General features: G+C 40.2%; 1 protein-coding gene across 2 annotated transcripts in view; it reads right to left on the bottom strand.

Moving 5' to 3' along the window:
• Positions 1-21,541, bottom strand: part of CFLAR (CASP8 and FADD-like apoptosis regulator) — a 42,852-nt gene that overhangs the window by 13,682 nt on the left and 7,629 nt on the right. The window contains exons 2-8 of one of the 2 annotated variants that reach the window (XM_008593328.1): positions 14,328-14,739; positions 11,803-11,908; positions 10,159-10,294; positions 9,211-9,290; positions 5,911-5,965; positions 2,758-2,807; positions 1,922-2,003 (exon numbers count right to left, since the gene is read on the bottom strand). In XM_008593328.1, the coding sequence (XP_008591550.1) occupies positions 1,922-2,003; positions 2,758-2,807; positions 5,911-5,965; positions 9,211-9,290; positions 10,159-10,294; positions 11,803-11,908; positions 14,328-14,689 (871 nt within the window). In that variant the 5' untranslated portion in view covers positions 14,690-14,739. The remainder of the gene's footprint in view (positions 1-1,921; positions 2,004-2,757; positions 2,808-5,910; positions 5,966-9,210; positions 9,291-10,158; positions 10,295-11,802; positions 11,909-14,327; positions 14,740-21,541) is intronic. The other variant, XM_008593329.1, reaches the window with a different exon arrangement.

Consider the following 21,541-nt stretch of genomic DNA (forward strand, 5'->3'; position numbering starts at 1 on the left):
CCACCCTGCTATCCACCTGGATATTTCCCTCAAAAGTTGCCCCCTCTCAGGTTATAGCCTATGTTCTGGTGTTCCACAGCCTGTGGGGACATGCCGCACTCACGCTCAAGCCCAGTGCAGGCCTCAGGCCTTCACTTCACTGGTTCCTCATTATGTCTGAGATCAGACTCCATGTACCAAGCACAAAGCCATGGCAAGCTCTTGCTTAGTGGTTTGCAACTAAAATTAAACAAATAAAATGAGAAAATAATATTACCTGGCACTTAGCACACGTTCACAATGTGCCCGGCACTATTCTAAGCCCTTTCCAAGTACCACTTACTCCACCAACTACCCTATGAGGCATGTCTTGTTATTAACTCTCTTTAGTGAAGCGATACTGAGCCTTAAAAAGGCTAGGAAAGTTGCCCAAGCTAGGATATGGCACAACTATGATTCGAACCTAGGGTCCAACTCTGACCACACGTCTATAATGCAGAAAAACACAAATATACATTCAATCCTTGCCCACAAAAGGCTGACAATCCGGTAATGGAAGCCAGCACAGACACTGGATTTTAGCCACAAACAGCTTAGTTTTCCAATTCACATGGCTTTTTCTTTATGATTCTCCTAATAAGACAGATATAGGTACAGCTGGGAACTTCTCTGCTGATGAATGCAACAGAATTGTTACAATAGAAAGTGAAAGACAATTGCATAATCTCTTTTAAAATGGGAAGTGACTTCACTAAGAAAATATCCTCATTCTTATATGGGTATTAACAGTTAAAAAGGGAAGAACACGTAGGGGACACAGCATTTCTCACACCTAACCAAAAACAGGACATGAGAAAATGGATCATATCTGAAATTCTGGGAAATTTGCCAATTTGTCCTTCTTTTAGACTCTCTTCCAACAAAACTTCCCATAGTAACATTTTAAGTGAGCCTAAAAAATAGTTCTGACATATTCTAAATGAATGTTGAGAAGCTGGAAAACCATGAAAATATAATGATCAATCCTGTTAAGGAAGAGATAAATAATTAAGCAGAATGTCATTCCACTTATTTAGGCTTTTCTCATTCTCCTTTGATGCATCACCAGTGATTCAGTTTGAGTCAGACATCCAACAACAGCTGAACAAAAAGAATCAATTCAGATCCAAATGATGGTGACACACAGGCAGAATAGACTCAGGCCAACAACCAAAGTACATACAGCAGGAACTGACACATTGCTCAGAAGATACCCAAAGCTCTCTAAGAGAACAGACAGTTATCATTTTAATGTTCCCCAGGAAAGCTTTTGTAGTGTAGCTACATGATGGGGGGCATCTGATAACATTTGAAGCCAGAATGCCTTTCATTATAAATGTCCCTCTGGATCTCAGGACTCCTTCTTGCCACAGCATCCAAAATGGAAAGACAAGAGTAAGCTCACCAACTTTTGCAAATTACACTTTAGTGCCAGAGACAATGCTATGTGTTCCCCAAATCCATTTCGTTTTCTTCCTGACACACAATAATATAATTTATCCATGTCCATTGCCATTAGTTGGGACCACATGATTGAGTTCTGACCAATGGACTGTGGGTCGAAATGATGCATATCACTTGCAGGCCTGGTCCCCCAAATCTCTAATGCAATCCTCCACACACTCTTCCTTCATCTGCCAGCCAGATACTGAGGCCCCTGCAGAAGACTCCAAGGCCTCAGAAGATGATGAAGCCACTGAATGACCACATGGAACAATGCTCGCTCAGCCCAATCCACACTAGACTGTGACACAAGACAGAAACAAACCTCAACTGCGTTAAAACACAGATTCTTGCAGTGATTTGTTACAGCAGCTAGTGTTGCTCACTCTGATGAATCCAGCTTGCCTGTGCCACAATCTTACTGTGGGGGCACCAGTTAATCTGCAGCTCCCACACCCACCTGTGTCATTGCCAATGCAATCAATTATCAGGCAGATTCCCAGGGGCTTGCTCTGCATCCTGTATATCTCTTCAGATATGTGCTAGAAAGGAAGGTAAGAATTGTTAAAGACTGGATACCGCTCTGTTTCCATAAAGTACCACCCATATGCCACCTCTTTTTTTTTTTTTTTTTTTTTTTCCTTAAACATCCCTTTGGCAGGGGAATCACTCAATAGACACAGCCTGAAGTCATCACAGCTGACATTTCCTATTAACGTCAAATTTTTCCTCTATTAGGGTAATGTGCTTAAGACAGACAAGCTATTTCAGTTTTTATATAATTTTAATGAAAATTGCAGTCTCTTTATACATGTCTTAGCTTTGTGGAATAAAGATAATTTGAAACACAGAGAAAAGATAGGTTATATGTCTCCACAGTAACCTGAAGTTATACAAGTGATATCTTTCCAAACCAGTACAAAAAGGCTTTCTATTGCCTCTTCTTAACAGAAAAGAGGTATCAGCACAACTATGATTCAAACCCAGCCTGAGAAAAAGCCAGAACAAGTCAAAGTTCAGTGTCACTGACTACTTATATGTTCAGCAATCACTCAGCTGAGAAAGGGGGTGCCACTTTGGAATTTCATGCATTCCAAAGTTCACTAATGCAATCCACTTCAATGTCTTTCTGCTACATTCCAGGTCCCCTCATAAACAAGTTCTCAGGAGAACAACATTCTCAGCATCCCATTCTTACAAAGAATTCTTAATGTACAGATACTTTTAAAGAAGTCACTGTTCTCTACAGATACTGTGTGTGCAAAACAATACCAGATCAGATTATTTATTCTGTACCTGAGACAAAAATGCTCCTGATTCCTGAATGGATGTCTTCACTGCTTCTCCTGGGGGATGAGAGAGAGATCATTTACAAACTCAAGGAGGACAGGCCGGCCCGTGGCTCACTTGGGAGAGTGCAGTGCTGATAACACCAAGGCCACGGGTTCGGATCCTGCATAGGGATGGCCGGTTGGCTCAATGGCTGAGCGTGGTGCTCACAACACCAAGCCAAGGGTTGAGATCCCCTTATTGGTCATCTTTAAAAAAAAAAACAAAAACAAAAAAAAAACTGCCTGAGCATGGTGCTCACAAACTCAAGGAGGACTAAGTTTACCCCACGCTGGCTGAGTTTCTTTATATCACAACTGTTCTCTTCCCCTGTTTTCTTCAACAATCTCCTTTCCCCAACTATACTCAGCCCCAAGGTTCCAACCACGCACTGAAGAACCTGACGTAAGAAAACACAAGTCCCCATGCTATTCAGGGGCTGTGTAGGAAAACTGCTCAAATAGCAAGTGGAAGAAGGCCTTACCCTTCTCTAGGTGAAGACCACAAGGTTGGTGAGTTTTTAACCTGATAGGGAGAATCTAATAACCTCACCACCCAATGATATTGATAGCTTTCCTACGGGTGCTGAAACTATTAGAGAGTGCAGAAAAGGAAAAGCTTACATGTGTTTGCTACTTATAGAATAGATGGCCATCTTTCATAGTCCAGTGATACTGGGAGACCATAAAATAAAATGTCAATAGCAAGATAGGGGACAGTGAGCCTGATAAGCCTAAAGTAACTTTTGTTAGACAAAAATCACTTTAACAGCCCAGGGAAATAGAAGAACCACCAGTTTTCAAGCCCTAAAGGGTTCAAAAACCCTAGCACTATCACTGACAAGCTCTGTGATCTTAAGCAAGTTACTTCCTTGAGTCTCAGGAGCTTATTAATCTCTAAACTGAATATACTAATATCTACCTTCCATGACTGATGCAAAACGAGAAATGATACCTAAAGACAGGCAAAGAAAATGCCAGTATTAGTAAGGTTTGGGGGAAATGAGCTCTTTCAAATGCTAATGTGATATAGGTTTAAACAATCTTTTTTAAAGACAATTAGCAATATCCTTTTACGTCAATATTCTGCTTCTAGAAGTTTATCCTAAGGAAACAATAAATCATGAGTGCAAAAATGTATGTCAAAGATATCTACCAAATGACTGTTTATAATGACTCTAAACTAGAAGGAACCTAAAAGTCCACCAACATGAAATGGGTTAAATAAATTATGGTACATATAATAGAATATTATGCTATATTAAAAAGGATAAGAGAGATCTTTATATATTTGACATGAATAGATATGTAGGATATACTAAGTGAAAAATGGGTTATTAAATAATATGCATAATATTGATTCCATATACTTAAAAATAAATATTTGTGTTGATATATTTACATATACTACATATAAGCTTAAACATAAAAGAGTCCAGAAGCATATAAATCAAATATTAACAGTGGCTATCTCTGATACTCAGAATTAAGAGGAAATTTCACTTTTTCTTTCTGTATTTTAGCAATCATGCTCAAGGGGTCTTCAAAAAGTTCATGGAAAGATTCATATTTTATCTTTTACTTCTGTTTTTCCATGAACTTTTTGAAGTACCCTCATATCAACAGAAAAAACACTCAAAAGAATCTGTGATATGCCTATCTCAGTTTAAAGCATTTAGCAAGAATTTAATAAACTGTAGTCATCACTATCATCGAATTTAATGATAACAGAAGTCTATTTGGAAGTCCAAATTAATATGAAAACTTGGTTTGATTATTTTAAATTTCTATTAGATTATGACCAAGTTATCAGAAAGCTTCTTCTTTTATTAGTAAATAAACCAAGACCAGGCAAAAGCGGGTAAGTAGTTCCCCTAGCAGGATCACCAGGGGTGTTGGGAGCTTCCCTAACCTCGCGGCATAATAATGACTGAGGATAAACCTGCCACCAGGAAGTGCAATGGAGAGAATACCAAATGATTTTAATTCCTATGCAAATCTACCAGTCTCCTATTTTACCTTTAAACAGCCTTCAGAATGTTATTTTTCACCACCTCATCAGTGTTTTAAGACACATGCTGTCACTTCAGGAATTAATTCACTTCTCAATAGCTTTTGCTGGAGAGTAGAATATTAGGTAGAGACAGACAGGCACGAGCCTCACCATCTGGCTAATCTGGGCAAATGCTTCTAAGTTTCCACATGAACAGAGACAGCATGTAGGCTAAAGCATATGTTGGCAAGGTGCCTGCTACACAAAGAAGGCTTCCATCAGGCCACTGCCCTACTCAAAACGTTCATAATCCCACACCACATATAGGACTGAAGTCCTCCATAGCAGTCCATCAATCTCTGCTTCCTTGAGTTCTGAAGCACAACTATCAGCTTCATCAGTGTAAGACCGAGTCTCAGCCCTCACTTCAAGAAGGACTCAAGATAAGCAAAAGAAATAAACTTTTAAAAAATGATGTTATCAAGCCCTGTTTTAAGAAAGAAGACAGAGATCCTGTGGGTTGAATAATCAGTTTCTAATTGCATTATTTCTTTCTTTTTAGGGGAGGGAGGACATCATCTGTAGATTATCCAGAATTATTAAATGGCCTATAAAACAAGAACTATTAACCTTTTTTTAAGAAAGAAGACAGAGATCCTGTGGGTTGAATAATCAGTTTCTAATTGCATTATTTCTTTCTTTTTAGGGGAGGGAGAACATCATCTGTAGATTATCCAGAATTATTAAATGGCCTATAAAACAAGAACTATTAACCTTTCTTTTTCCTGCTGCTAGATATTTGGTTTAACATGGTTCATTATTATGGCTGGATTAATGTTTAACATGGCCTGGTTATAACTCCATTTCAGGTATAAATGTCCCATCTCTTAAAAATACAGCCAAGACTATGAAGCTGATGGAGTAAGATGGTGTTCAAATTTAGATAAGCTGATTTAATAGATAATTAGAAATGCCAATGAATACATTTTAAGAGTTTAACTGCTTTTTATTTGGAGAGCTTAATAGAATATGTAGACAAAGGACATGGCCAACTCCAAAAATGCAACGGTTTGTAATTGGATTATCAAGTGTTTATAAAGAATAAATATAAAGAAAAGCTGATCTTACTTTTAACGGCAAGTTTTCGCACAAGTCTTTGTTCTTTACTTCTCCCATTCTGGACCTTCAAATATAAGGAATAAGGTCACACTCCCTGGTAGTTTTTCAGAGGCACACTATATTACACATCTTTAAATATCTCAATAGGAAACTTACCCAGGGAAAAAAATCACCTTTACAGTTAAATTATCTAAAGAAGAATAGCAAGAAATGTTAACTCCATAAATTCCATATTATATTGCCAAGGAACAAGGCAACTCTTTTTAAAAGAAAAAATACGGGCCGGCCCGGTGGCGCACTGGAGAGTGCGCTGCTTGGGAGAGCAGCAGTGCTCCCGCCGAGGGTTCGGATCCCATGTGGAAACCGGTTCCCGCTCACTGGCTGAGCGCAGTGCGGACGCAACACCGAGGGTTGCGATCCCATTGCCGGTCCCCGGTACGGGCGCGACACCGAGGGTTGCGATCCTGTTACCGGTCAGTAAAAAAGACAAAAAGGAGAAAAAAAAAAAAAAGGAAAAAATACCATGTAAGTGTAAATATGCTAAACTAGCATATTAGAATGTTTCAAAACAGCTCAATAAAACCAGATGTTACAGTATAGTATAGTTGTTGCTACAGTGTCAAGTTAGAATAAACCGTTAGAACATGAGATTAACATTCAACCTGTTCCTTTAACACAGGGGCAAAGTACAGTATGGTTAAGAGTGGAAGATCTAGGTCAGATAAACCTGATTCTGCTGTTTACTAGATAAGTAACTTTGAGCAAGTTATTTAACCTCTCTGTTTCTTCATCTGCAAAATGAGGATAATAATAGTACCTACCTTATAGATTTTTTTGTAACGATTAAATATACACAAAGCACTCAGCACAGTGCCAAGCACACAGAAGTACTTAATACATGCCCACTTATTGCTTTTATATAATTGCCTAGCTACACATAAGCCACAAATGGGCCTGAATCTTGATAATTCAGAGTGCTTGATTATCAAACACTCTTGATAAACCACTTCTGAGGGCTAGAGTGGGATTAATCAGAGAATGAAAGATTGAACAGACCCTTTCTCTTCTCAGATGACCAGGTCCTGTGTATGGTACACATACCACATATTGTCAAACATCTGATATGCTCAGCTTTCAAATGAGCTCTCGTCTGAAGCTATGCTAGCCAAAAGAGAGAAGTACACTATCCGTTAAACCGTATCTGTCACTAAGTCTGTGTCTCTAAATTAAAGAAAAACGCGTAAGTTGCTTTTTTCACCAACAATCAGTGACTTAGCCAGAGGCTGCTCATATTAGATAAGGGGAAGCTATGCTAGCCAAAAGAGAGAAGTACACTATCCGTTAAACCGTATCTGTCACTAAGTCTGTGTCTCTAAATTAAAGAAAAACACGTAAGTTGCTTTTTTCACCAACAATCAGTGACTTAGCCAGAGGCTGCTCATATTAGATAAGATAGTGGTCCCCTATGTGGCTGTGTATTCACTTTTACATACTATTAAAGAAAAAAAAAAATCAAATCAAAGCTAGATTTTAAAAGCATTATATTGCAGAGTCATACAACTTTTTTATTCTGCAATATCTTGGTATCTTATGTCACTTAATGCCACTGTAACTTCTGAAGCACTTTTGAAGCCTTGTATGAGTTAACATCTAAGTACTCAGCTCCTACATTTTTGAAGAAAGTCACCAAATTCATACACCATAGTGCCTGCTTACCAAATGAATGAATGATCAGGGTCACATATTAAATACAGCAAATTTAAGGAGAAATCGATACATAAAGCATATAGCTTCCCAATAGACTACAAAGGCAATGAGTATGCCTACCTTTATTTACAAAATATAAACAATAGAAAAAATATGACAGGTTTTTAACTAAGAATGACAGTATAGTTTACAGTAAACAGACAATAGCAGAGAAAGCTCAGAAAATCTGGATTTGAATCCTAAATCTGCTTTGTCTCATGAGTTGGTATCATGAGACTCAGAAGGACAAAAGAAAGCACATTCTATTCCTAAAAAAAATGAAAGATATATCTAAGCTATGGATGTCTAGTACATGGTTTATTAGATACATCGTGGTGTAGTAGAAGGAGCAAGGGCTGCGCCCTGTTCTGCCAGTAGTTAGAAGGGGAAAATCACTTAATGTGTTTTAGGCCTAAGTCTCCTGACTTTGCTCAATGAAGGGGTTGGACAGTATAATCCCTAACATTCATTTTAGCGTTTCAATTCTACTGCTCATTGGTATCTCTTACAGCTCATATTGTCCATGAAACTATTTATATTCTTTTGAAAGCGTTTATAATTTAACCATAGAATTGCACTCCAGTCTAAATCCTCACTACAAATTCCACATACCTTTATACAGGGATGAGGACAATATTACACCAAGATTTAACTTTTGAAGATAAAAGATTAACCAAAGAACAAGATGAGTACAAGGACAAATACAACATGATACCTTGTACTACCTCCTACTAATACAACCACCACAAGTGACTATGTGTTATTTATGTTCATAAGCCTCCCCTCCCAAAAAAATCTTTTGTTCATCCATCAGTAAAGAAAACTTCTGCTGAAATCATTAAAATAAGCTCAGTAAAAAGCAAATGCACAGAGGGGTAAGTACAAGGATATTTATTTTACAACATTGCGGTAACAAAATATTGGAAACAATCTAAATGCATATCAACAATTATCACATTACAATACATCTAGAAAATGGAGCCATGTATGATCATTCAAAATAATAATTAAACAGGAAGTTCCATATGAATCATGTGGGCAAATTTCCAATAATGTCCAGAGCACAACAATGGGCATAGTGTGCTACCATTTGTACAAAATCTAAACAATGAAATATTATATGTTCACGTACTATCTCTATAAGGTAACAGAAGAAATGTCAATAACAGCTGCCTCTGGAGAAAGGAACTGGTAGTCAATATTATAGGGGTAACAAGAAAATATATTTTTAATACATGTTGAATTTTTTGTCAAGAGGTATGTCCTATCTATTTTTATTTAAGAAGTTACATTTTCAAAGGAACAATGAAAAAATGTCCCAACTATATATACAGATATACATGCAAACATACACAGAAAAGAAACTAGAGGAAATACACCAAAATATTATCAGCTGTTGTCTTTAGGTAGTGGGATATGGGTGACATATTTTTTAAAAAAAGACATTTCTATCACAATTTTTTCAGATATTAAATAATATATGTGCAGTGAGAATATGTATATTTTTCTCAAAGCTCTGAAACTTTTTCATGCTGGTATTCCACATGGTTGCTCCAGACTCACCCTTAAGTTATATGAAGGATCCTTGAGACTCAAGTTTGGGAGAGAGGCTTGGAGAGCATTCACGTAACTTGTTCCTGAGCCTTGAAGTATAAAAGCAGAAGAGTGGTACTGAGTTAAGATTTATAAATTATTATGAAATGAATTTTCAACAGTGGCTCAGCCCAAGGTCAATCACTGTCTTTCAAAATACCTTAAACTTTCCAGCCGCCTTATTGAACTCAGAGTATCATATCAGAAGACCCTTCCACCAAAAGTCACATAGAACGAATTAAAAATGCTACTCCTGTTCTTGATCTTTTATCAGTCATCTAGAGTGTGTGACAGCAGAAGAGTGCTCTATCAATCAGTGGGCCTCAGCCATGCCCTTTAGGCTGTGACTCTATGGTGGCAGTGAACTGCTAACAGGGCCCAAGCTGAGGCTGAGGTTAAAAGACGATGGGGGATGGGTGGTGCGAGAGAGAAAGCCAGTGTGAGTCTGGTCCCCTTTATGAAGGCAGAAATTGGAGGTGCCCTTTTCCATGAGGAGGTTTTGTGAAGCTTGGGACACACATAGGGCAGCTATGGGACTCCAGTGACAACAACCAGAGTTGGATGATGGCTGTCAGGCCAAATACTGGAGCAACTGGTAGGGTTCCACATACTCTCAAAAGCCCTGAATGTAACAACCCTGCCAGTCCGTGCAGAAAGTGTGGGTACAGACTCTTTCTTAAAGGACAGAAGGGTAAGAATTGCTTGATGGCATTTTGCAGAGGGCTGAGACTCTGTGGTCACGAATATGGGGTGATGGAGTCAACAGATATAAAGGATATGATCTCTAGCGCAGGCTAGAGGGGGCTACGGACATTCAGGTTCCATTCCGTCTACCTATCCAACAAATTAATCGTTACCAATCATACCTACTGTGCACAGGGTACTTGCTTTAGACCACTGAGAGGCCAAAGTTCTTACCAGATTGCTTGTATTTCTGGATTTTTGTCTTTAGGTCTATTCTGTGAATGTTCTTCAGGCATTTTTCTAATAAATCCAATTGATCTGGAGCAATCAGATTTAGTTTCTCCAATTCAATCACAAGATCCAAGAAACTCTAAAAGAACCACCACCAAGAAACAAATGTCAGTAGAGCTGAGTAATAAGCCACAAATGCAAACCCCAGGCCATGTGATTTATAACAGCAAGAAAATGTGACAAGACAAGCCCTTTCAGTGACCTTCGGTGATCCTAAATTAGACACCTGTCAGGAACAAATTACGCTCCTGAATTTTACTCATCAAAGAGGTGATAGTAAGTCTTTTGGTCATCAAATTGTTCATAGGTTGGGGATAGACACATGGTCATTTTGTATCATCAGGAAGCACTGTGAAAGAGCAGGCCTACAATTAAAACGCTCCTGAGTTAATTCTCTTCTGAAAGGCCAGGCTGGTGTTATACTGAAAAACTCTAAGCGCTTCCCTGAAAAAAGGAGAGAGAGAAAGTAGCTGGAAGAAAGGCTTTATGAGAAAAATCCCAATGATACAGTTTTAAAGTTCCTAAAAAATTTCCATCAATGCTGGACAATGCGACTCATTCTTACTCAGAGGATTATGGATAGGTAAAATGAAAAGGTTTGGGTATTTTGCTATTCATTTTCATTGGGCCACAGGGATTGTGAAAGAACTATATTTCAGAAACAGGCACTGCTTTTATTTCCTCCATGTTTACATTTGGTTACTGAACTGCTATCTTTGTTTTTAAAAATAACAATCCTAATTAAATATATGTAAATGACTAGGAGAGAAGATGCTTAGGTAAAACCAAAAAAGAGTTCTATTTTTTGTTTTCTTTCTCATTTTCAGTTTGATGATAGGAGCGTAAGTCACCCCATATTCCCAGATTTCAGATATGAAACCACAATCATTAAGCAGCATGAAATTCTCAAGCAATGACTTCTGAGAGTTCTTTGAGGCAGCCAATCACCCTGAGGACCTATTGTCATAGACTAGAGACCCAAACTCTTCTTGGCCTGTGCTTAGATCAGCAGTACCATGGAGGGCCAACTGGAATTTAAATACTCTTCCAGCAATCACAACATCCTTGAGATCTTCGTTCTACCTGGTTTTCAACCCCAAATCTCTACTTTTGCCATTTCCCACATATGTCAGTCACAAGGACCGTCCTCCACACACAGCCTAAAGACCCCACTCTGACCTTGAGCTAGCTGAGGAGAAACAGACAAAAGTAAGAGACCAAGATGAGAGTGGACTAGCATGTCCCACCTGTTTCCACTCAGTACGAGCAGATGGGACTTCCTGACCCTCCCACACAATCTGACAAACCAGGGGAGAAACTGATATATATGTCAGGCCTATGAAGTTTACAAAAATAAGGATAAAATCCAAGGATAAAAGAAACACCCATGGCCACACCGGAAGATATTATCACCTTATATCTTCTCAATTCATAAGCCAATTCTCTTTCCCTTCCATGTTATTACAAAAAAACCCACCTCAGATGTCTGACTCCCACTAATATGGCAGCAGACTGCCTGCTTCCCTCTCTACATCCTGTAAGGAGCAGCCCCCAACTTCTGATAGGCTCTTGGGAACATGAACTCACCTTATCCTTGGCTATCTTGCCTCGGCCTGTGTAATCCCTCATGAGGAAAATTAATGAAGACACGTCAGATTCATCCAAATCCTCGCCAATCTCTGTCATCAGCACTCTGTAAACCAGACAAGTTTCAGATACCAGTCCTAATGAGAACTCCAAGAACCCATGCCTGCCCTATGCCAATAATAGGTTAAAAGACTAGTTCTTGCTCCCATGTGCATGTGTCCCCTCCATAAAACAGAAAGCCTAGATCACCCCAGGAAGACATCTTAAGGGGACTCAAAAAGGAAACTCATTCTTTCCTCTGTTTTCAGTACGAGACGTTACCTCTCTTTCCAACTAACAGCTCTGAAAACAACTTAGAGAATGAAACTTCCCTAAAGAATCCCCTAGATCCCCCAGAAGTTACAGTGAAATGAGTTAAGAACCTAAATGACTAACATGAAACACAAAAATAGAATTCAAAGTGGCTTTGTCTTCTCTGTTTCACAAGTTCCCAGGTGATATTGATCCAGGGACCATACTTTGAGCTGCAAGATTCTAAAGGAAAGAAATACCTGTGATATCCTGGCCCACTTCTGAACTCAAAGGGTACAGGTATCTGGATCATAGGGTTTCTGACCTTAGATGTCTTTGTCCTGACTCACTCACCTCTGCTTCAGCTGGATCTACCATCACACTTTATCGGGGCTCCTAGGACACCTTGTGGCTATCATTATTACCATGATGTTGTCATCACTACTTAGAAGTCTATTTTCCCAGCTAGATCCTCAGATTCTTTTGTTTTTTGTTTTGTTTTGTTTTGTTTTGTTTTTTGGCAGCAGGCTGGTACAGGGATCTGAACCCTTGACCTTGGTGTTACAACACCACACTCTAACCAACTGAGCTAACCAGCCAGATCAACTCTCAGATTCTTGAGAGTTCATTTTGCCCTAAAGCTTATCAAAACAGCTGGCACATGCCCACTGAAGAGGTATATAAATGAATCTAGCACTCCTCTTCAACTGCCAAGCTTCTCTTCCCAGAGGGCCTGAAGGACGATCTCCACTCACCATAGAAAGGAAATGGGAAATGGAGAGAGGACCCTAACCTACTCACTGAAACCCAGTCAGTGCCTCCCAAAAAGTCTGAAGATGACTGACCTTTTATGGTGGTTGGATAGGTGGAAGATGACCAAGTTGTTATCAACAATGATACTAATCCCTTACATCTGTAGCATGCTTCACAGATAGTAAATGATCACAACTGATGCTGTGAAGTTGGGTATTATTATTTGCTTTACAAGTAGGAAAACAAAGGCCCAGCCAATGTTAGTGACTGGCTCAGCCTACATGGCCCATAACTGGTAGGTCTGAGGCTTGAAACAGGCCTTCCAGCCTCAAGTCTCACACACTTTCCAAAGTCCACACTGCTTTCAGCTCTGTCTAGTATAGTTTTTTGGTAATATGCGTCATCTCCAAATATACGAGAGTACTTTAAAAAGTTCATGAAAAAATAGGTTTAAGGGGCTGGCGATTAGCTCACTTGGTTAGAGTGTGGTACTGACAACACCCAAGGTCAAGGGTTCAGATCCCCATACCGGTCAGCTGCTGCCAAAAAACAAAACAAACAAACAAAAAAAAGAATTAAAAGATAATACGAATCTTTCCATGAACTTTTCTTGTGTGTGTGGCTGGCTAGTAAGGGGATCTGAACCCTTGACCTTGGTGTTATCCACACCATACTCTGAGTGAGCTAACAGGCCAGCTCAACCATGAACTTTCTGAAGTACCCTCATACATTATCGATATAACAAAAGGCTGATGGTCTGGAGAAAAAGGAAACACCAATTTAAGGTTATAAGTTCTCTTCCTTTCCCCAGAAAACCAGCATTTCCAGTGGCTTCTGTGCCCCTTTGAGCCATCAAGATAGCGTCATATGAACAGGAGAACTGAACGACTCAAAGGCTCTCTGAACTAAAAGGAACTCCAGTGGCCCTCTCTTAACTGACAGGGCCTGCAGGTAATTAATTGAAGAGATGTTCAATTTGGGCTTCCCAGAGCCTCTGAGGGCAGGGACCACAGGAAGGGAGTCTGCCCTGCGAAGTTTCCGCAGCAGGGGAAAGACCGACAGGGATTCGGAAGGGATCACGGAGTTCTACAAAGGCAGGAAGATTATTGTCATACTTGTTATTTCCTTTCTCAGTACCCGAAATTTCCAAAGACTGATAACAGCGAGAAACCAACTCTGACAGAAGCTGGCAAAAATTACTAACTCGTAGTCGTTCCTGTCTTTCTTCATTTCTTGTCATTCTGTCCTTCAGGCAAACACATACCAATCTGTCCTTTTCACTTTCATTATGATCTTCTACCCAATTCTTTTAAGCAAGCACATTTTATGAATTCAAAGGCTTCAAAGGAATGAAGTGGGATCAGTGGACAGAGAAAGTAATATGGCTGCTCTTCTTACCATCCTGTTTCTATTGCTCAGCAGAGTCTATACCATCTCACTCCCTCCCACCAGTTCAGCCTTGAGAAGAGCTGATGAATTACCTATAGTCCGAAACAAGGTGAGGGTGCCTGAGCAGGTGGGCCTCTACTGCTGTTTTGTCCATCTTCAAGATCCGCTTGAGCAGGTCAAACCGCCTCACTCTGTAGAGCAGCTCAGCCAAGGCCACAGCAGACAGCTTACCTCTCTCATTCAAAACATCCAGAAGGTCCCTGACATTAGGTGGAACCACGTCTGCAGCAACATCCCGGCAAAGAAAAAGAAGCATCTCCTTCTCATCTTTGTCAAGTGCCTCTTCAACCTCATGGATAACCTCAGCAGACATCATGCACAGTGTCCTTCCAAGGAACTGTTGTAATAAAGCTCCAGTCCAGTTAACAGAAAGCCATGAAGCTGTCAAATTCATTTCTGAAGGCTTTCTTCATTTCCTTCAGAATCCTTTCCAATGGAGGAGTTCTGTAGTTAAAAGGGATTTTTTAAAAAGTTCTCTTATCAAGATAACTTACACCTAAGATTCAAAGTATAGACTCTTCTTTTCTTGCTGGTCTGCCTAACCTAGTAGATTAAATTCCTATTGTTAAGTCTACACAAAGTGAAAAATCAAGACTAACCCCAAAACCAAAAGAGACAGAGTAGAAAACCTACATTTGAAAGGAAGTGAAACTAGAGACAAAATTATTTCCCAAAAAATCCCACATGCTTTATCAGAATGTAAAGCATGGTAAGGGGAAAATCACAACTAGGGAATTAATGACTCAACTACAGTGAACGACCTCAGTGAAACAAAGGGGAAAAGCCCAATGACTAGGCATGCTGACTAGACTAGAGAAACTTGTCAAAGGGGTTAACATCCACTTGCAGGGACCTCACCCAGCTGGGCTCGAACAAATGTGGGGTCTTGGCAAAACAGACCCTCTCTGCAGGGTATCATAAACAATGGAAAAAAGAGGTTTCTATCTCTACTCCATCCCTTTTTTCCAGTATTGTAAGTTGAGGCATGTTACAATAAAAACACATAAATAGAAAATTTTTTTATTAAAAAAAGGGGAAAAATTATGTTAGAAGATAATCTCTACTCCATCCCTTTTTTCCAGTATTGTAAGTTGAGGCATGTTACACTAAAAACACATAAATAGAAAATTTTTTTATTAAAAAAAGGGGAAAAATTATGTTAGAAGATAGAAATGGGGTAGAGAGATAGAGAATTTAATGCAAATATGCAGGCCAGAAGGGCCTAAACAGATTTCAGAAGCTTGTTCCTGAGCTTCCTGGCCATCAAAGCAAAAAGGGATACATAGGAAGTTAAACAGTTCTTGCTATCCAAGAGAAGAAAAGCAAAACAGATTCTTAGAGGAAGCACAGTTTTCCTAGAGTTCCAGAGTTCCCCATCACAGGAAATATTAATGAGTTCTCTAGTGTCTGAAAGTACTCAAATTACATTTAAAGTTACTAAACACTTCACTGAAGTAATAAAGTTACATTTATTTTAAATTTTATTTCATTTTTTGGCAGCTGGCCAGTACAGGGCTCGAACCGATGACCTTCATGTTCTAAGGCTGTGCTCTAACCAACTGAGCTAACTGGACAGCCCCTTTTTTAAATTTTAAATATTTTATTTTAAAATAGATCATTCATTCATACCTTTTACATTGTCCTTCCACAATCTAAATGGGTGATGAGCTCTTACTAAAAACAGACCTTTTTCTCTGATGTATACTTGCTAATAAGTATTGGTGTGGCTATGCCAATCCCATGCCCATTCGTCCGATGGGCCATAAAAATCATATACATTGTATATTGACAAAATAAAAATTTTAAAAAAAAAAAAGAACCTCTGCACAATGCACTGCACTTTACAGCATGTATCACAGCTTGTAATTATTTTTGTTTGTGATGATATGATTATTAAATTAATCAAGCACCACAAAAAAAAAAAAATCATAGAAAATAGAATTAAAAGATAATAGGAATCCTTCCAGAATTTTTTGAGGACTCCTCATGAATATATATACACACACATACATACATATATATGTATGCACATACACATATACAGTAAAAATATTAAAACATGCATAGTAATAGTAAATACTAAATTCAGAACAGTGTTTTTCATTAAGGGATGAAGGAAATGTGACTAGATAAGTATGCAGAGGGGAAATGACCAAATTTATATTTTATTTCATAAGCTGGGTGACACACATGCAAATACTAAAATAAATATATCTCATACCACATTCTCTGACTACAGTACAATAAAATTACAAAACAATGATAGGTCAAAAGGAAACCTTACAGGTTTGGAAACTGAAAATGAATTTCTATCTCCTATGCACTCAGCCTATACCAGTTCAGATAACTAGTACTGTATAAAAGAAATACAGGCATGAAAAAAAAAAAAAAAACCCACTACATGCAAAACTATCTCATAGCATAGTATTTTAAATGCTTTTAGAGCTTCCTTGGTATATATGTAGACAAACTTTAGAACAAGAAAGCCTAAATAAAGGCTGCCCAAAGTTATCCTCAAAAAGAACAGGTCAGATTTTAGAGTTCTTTAGAGTCCTGTGAAAGGACCTGTGCCCATCAGTGACCAACCCCACCTGTCTGAACAGCCTGGCTTGGCACTCCACTCACCTGCTCTGAAGAATCACTTCTCTTCACCTCACTCAGGTGAGGAGCAAAAGGGCCTTCCAGGCCCAATTCTTTTTCTTCCCTGCTTTCAAGTACCTAATCTCCCTGACTGATCAATATTCCATTAGTATCATTTCACCCTTCTGTTTTAAGCTATTTACCTTCCTTACCCAGACAAAACTGACATCAGCGTGTTTTCTAGAATGTTGAAGGACTTCCCCTTAACTCTCCTCACAGGAGAGTTAACTCTCCTCACAGGTATATTCTAATTTAATGACTACATCTCCCCTTCTTTTCCACACCCTCACAAAATCTCCACTGTGGTACAAACTGTCCCTGACTTTGACAAACACAGCAACTAAAACCTAAGACCAGTTCCAGTTTCATTTCTTTGGTAGAAGTCACAAAACCATTGTCAATGATTCTTTTTAAATGCCAATCAAAGCTTATATTAAGCTTTGTCACCAGAGTTAGTTTCCACAACACTGGCTAACAGAAAAAGCAGAAGGTTCTAGCAGAACACTCCAGGCATTTTTGGTACAGTTAATTCTGGTACAGTTGGCTCTGCACATCTGCGGGTTCAAGCATCTGAGTATTCAACAACCGCAAATCGAAAATATTCAAGGAAAAAAACAACAAAAACAATCCAACAATAAAAATTTTAAAACAATACAATATAACAACTATTTGCACAGGATTTACATTACATTAGGTATTAAAAATACTTATAGATGATTTAAAGTATATGAGAGGATGTGTGTAGATTACATGCAAATACTACACCACTTTTATCAGGGACTTGGGTGTCCACGGATTTTCTATCCTCCAGGGTCCTGGAACCAATCCCCCATGGATACCAAGGGATGACTGTACTTACACAAGTGCTGGAAGGGCTGACAGAAGGGGCTCTAGGCTGGGCTACTAGCAAAGACTCCTAGGCTCCCAGAATGACCTGGCCTGAACCAGGGCAGTGGAGAATTGGTAGGCCACCACTAAGAGTACTGAGCTCAAAGAATATCCTGTCATAGTAGAGACCCAGAGATCAGAAGGCGGCCCTACCACCTGAAAAGCAGGTAACTGGACATTGTAACGCTGTCCCCCAAACCCCACATCACCACCACCATGCTTGCCAGCCAAAAAACTAAGAAAAGCAGCAAAGTATTGGCCTCCACCCACTTCTGTTTGCAAATCTGGCCTGAATGCATCTAACTGGCAGAATTTAATTCACATCCTAGCTGTAAGAGTCTAGGAAATGCAGTTTGTAGTATTCCACCCTCTAGACAGAGATGAGAATGAGTTCTGAGCACCAACTGACCTTGGCCACCACAGGATATTCCATGAGAGCATTTATTTCTTCTTTGTGGTTAAATCCTCTGTACAGACTCCAGTACCTAACTCATAGTTAGCACTCACTCAGTATTTTTTGAATGAATGAATGGAATTTCACAAGATACTACCAGGTAATGCTTCACTTATTTTTCTCTCCAGACCAAACCCAGAACATATGCTACAACATCTGGCCGGCACCCTCAATTCTCTCGCCTTTTTGACCACTAGCCCAATGATATCTTGAGTAATCAACTGGTCTTGGTTTGCCCAGGACTTTCTAGCTTTAGCATCAAGCTCCTGCATCCCAGGAAACCCCTCAGTCCCAGACAAACCAGGATAGTGGGTCACCCCAGGACCCCAGCCTTGGACAGGGAGCCTCCCCTATTCATATACCTTGAGTAGCAAGTAGTTCTGAAGGGAGGGAGAAAAGATCACACACATGCAAAGTGACACCACCACACCCTTGTTTCCACCCTCTGCTGGGATTCTCCTGCTGCTCAGCTCCTTCTCCACACCCTTCAGGGAGAGCTCCACCCTTCACTGCTTTCTTCCATCCTGACACCATCCACTGGTGTCATTTCTCATCAGATGACACTGCCATCTATCAGACGTGAGCTCCTGCAACCTTCCACCTTTCTTCTGCCCCAGCTGGCACCTCCTGTCCCTCAGCTTGCCCGGAGCCAACCCCTCCCTATGTGCCCTCCTGTCTCCACTGAGCCCCTGCTGTTTCATCAGCCTCCCTCTATCCCAGGGACCGCTCCCTTCAGCTCGTAAACATGTTCAAGTGTCTTCTACCTTAACAAATAAATAAAACAAAAGTCCCTTAAGCCTGATGTCCCCTCGACCAGGCATCCTTTCATTTTATTTCCTTTCACATGAAGCTGGGACTTTGTAAAGGAACAGCGTGCACTCAGGGCTTCAAGTTCTTTGACTTCAATTCACTCCTCAACATGCCTCCACCAGATCCCTCCACACCACCACCTTCTCCAACACAGTGACCTCAGTGCCAAGCCAGACTGGAATCTGAAGTCAAAGGAAAAATCGGTAATACCAATGCTGTCCTTATTTAAACTTTGGTATTTTGTTCACTATAGATTTTTGGCAGTTATGTCGACTTTTTAAAATATTGTGTCAAATACTATTTACCTTGAGTACTGAGTTTTTGAGCACCCCCTTAAATGTTGTGAGGCAAGCGCCTCCCCTGCCTCACCCTGGTATCCCTACCCAGATGATACTGCTCTTGTCCAGGGCTCGGTGACCTTTGAGAGGGCATTTAGAAGTCCTCTTTCATCTGACCACTCTACCCCACTTGATGCTGCTAATTAATCCCTCCTTGAAATTCTTCTCCCTTGGTTGACCTTACACTGTATTCTACCCAGTCCCTCTCTTACCTTTGCCCTCCCCCCTCAGCAACTGCTCCTTGAGAGGGCATTTAGAAGTCCTCTTTCATCTGACCACTCTACCCCACTTGATGCTGCTAATTAATCCCTCCTTGAAATTCTTCTCCCTTGGTTGAACTTACACTGTATTCTACCCAGTCCCTCTCTTACCTTTGCCCTCCCCCCTCAGCAACTGCTCCAAAAAAACACAAAAAGGAAAAAAAAAAATTATTTGGAGAGCCAGCCCGTGGCTCACTCGGAAGAGTACGGTGCTGATAACACCAAGGCCACGGGTTCAGATCCCTATATAGGGATGGCCAGTTCGCTCACTGGCTGAGCGTGGTGCTGACAACACCAAGCCAATTGTTAAGATCCCCTTACCGGGCTGAGCCCGTGGCGCACTCAGGAGAGTGCGGCACTGGGAGCGAGGCGACGCTCCTGCTGTGGGTTCGGATCCTATATAGGAATGGCCGGTGTGCTCACTGGCTGAGCGCGGTGTGGGTGACACCACACCAAGGGTTGCGATCCCCTTACTGGTCACGTAAAAAGACAAAAAAAAAAAAAAAAATCCCCTTACCAGTCATCTTTATATAGGGGGAAAAAAATTATTTGGCTTCGCAAGCAGTGCATGTCAATCATAACAAGCAATATTGCCCACAAACAATAGACAATCCCAATTATATGATGACATAAAATTAGAAGTCATATTTTATAAAGTTCTTTGATAAGGCTGCTGAGGTTTGAATGTGTCCACTCTAAAATTCAGGTGCTGCCAATGTGATAGAACTAAGAGGTGAGGCCTTTAAGAGGTGATTAGGCCATGAGGGCTTCTCCCTTGTGAATGGGATTAGGTGACCTTTAATAAAGGGGCTTGATGGACAGAATTCATTTCCTTTTTTGCCCTTCTGCCTTCTGCCACATGAGGACACAGTGTTCCTCTCCTCTGGAAGACACAGAGTTCAAGGCACCATCCTGGAAGCAAAAAGCAGTCATCACCAGATACTGACGCCTTGATCTTGGACATCCCAGTCTCCAGAACTGTGAGAAATAAATTTCTATTCTTTAGAAATTACCCAGTCTGTGGTATTTTGTAATAGCACAAAATGGACTAAGATATAACTGACTTCCCATGACTGTCAGGAAAGCTTCCACAAATTCCAACCTAACATTACTTCCAATAACCTCCCTGGTTCATAGTTGCATATAGGCTGCAGAAAATGAGAGAATGAATCACAGAATGAGAAAGGATATAGATCAAAAGGAGACCAAGAATCATCTAATTGGATAAAGAAACATAAGCAGAGTCACCAGGAACAATAGAGCTAAATCCAGTTGTGGTGGCCTGCTCCACCTTAACCAAAGTTCAATTATGGCTAGAGTGAACTTCACATACATAGCCCAGGCACTAAGAATATCGCCCCACTTCTGCCCAGCCCATAATCTAACTCCAGACAAATAAAAATCTCACTGTTCCCTGGATGGTGTTTTTCTGCCCCAGTGACTTTGCTCAAGCACTTGAGTCCATTTGGAAAGCTCCTTCCTTCCTTTCAGCCTGTCTGTTGAAATTCTATCCTGTCTTTCAAGGTATCTCTTCCATTAGCTTATTTTGATCCACAAATCAGGTCATCTCCTCCTGCTTTGTAGTATTGTTTGAACTCTCTTCTGGCATTTACCTTATTCTATCCTACATAAGAGTTAGTCGGGTACTGTCATGTCTCGACGTCCTTGAGGATAGATAGGCTCTTACTCATCTTCATTATGTTGTGGTAGTCCCTGGCCAGGCCTGCCAAGCTCAGCCCTCTTGGGCTTTGAACAGAGTGGTTATCACTGCACAGCTGCAGCAGGTAGGCACATGTGTAATAACCACTGACCCTTTTATAACCTACAATGAAGCAAGATGGAGCCGGTGGTGTAGC

The sequence above is a fragment of the Galeopterus variegatus genome, unplaced genomic scaffold (assembly GCF_000696425.1).
Source record: "Galeopterus variegatus unplaced genomic scaffold, G_variegatus-3.0.2 Scaffold9004, whole genome shotgun sequence".
Lineage (NCBI taxonomy): Eukaryota > Metazoa > Chordata > Mammalia > Dermoptera > Cynocephalidae > Galeopterus > Galeopterus variegatus.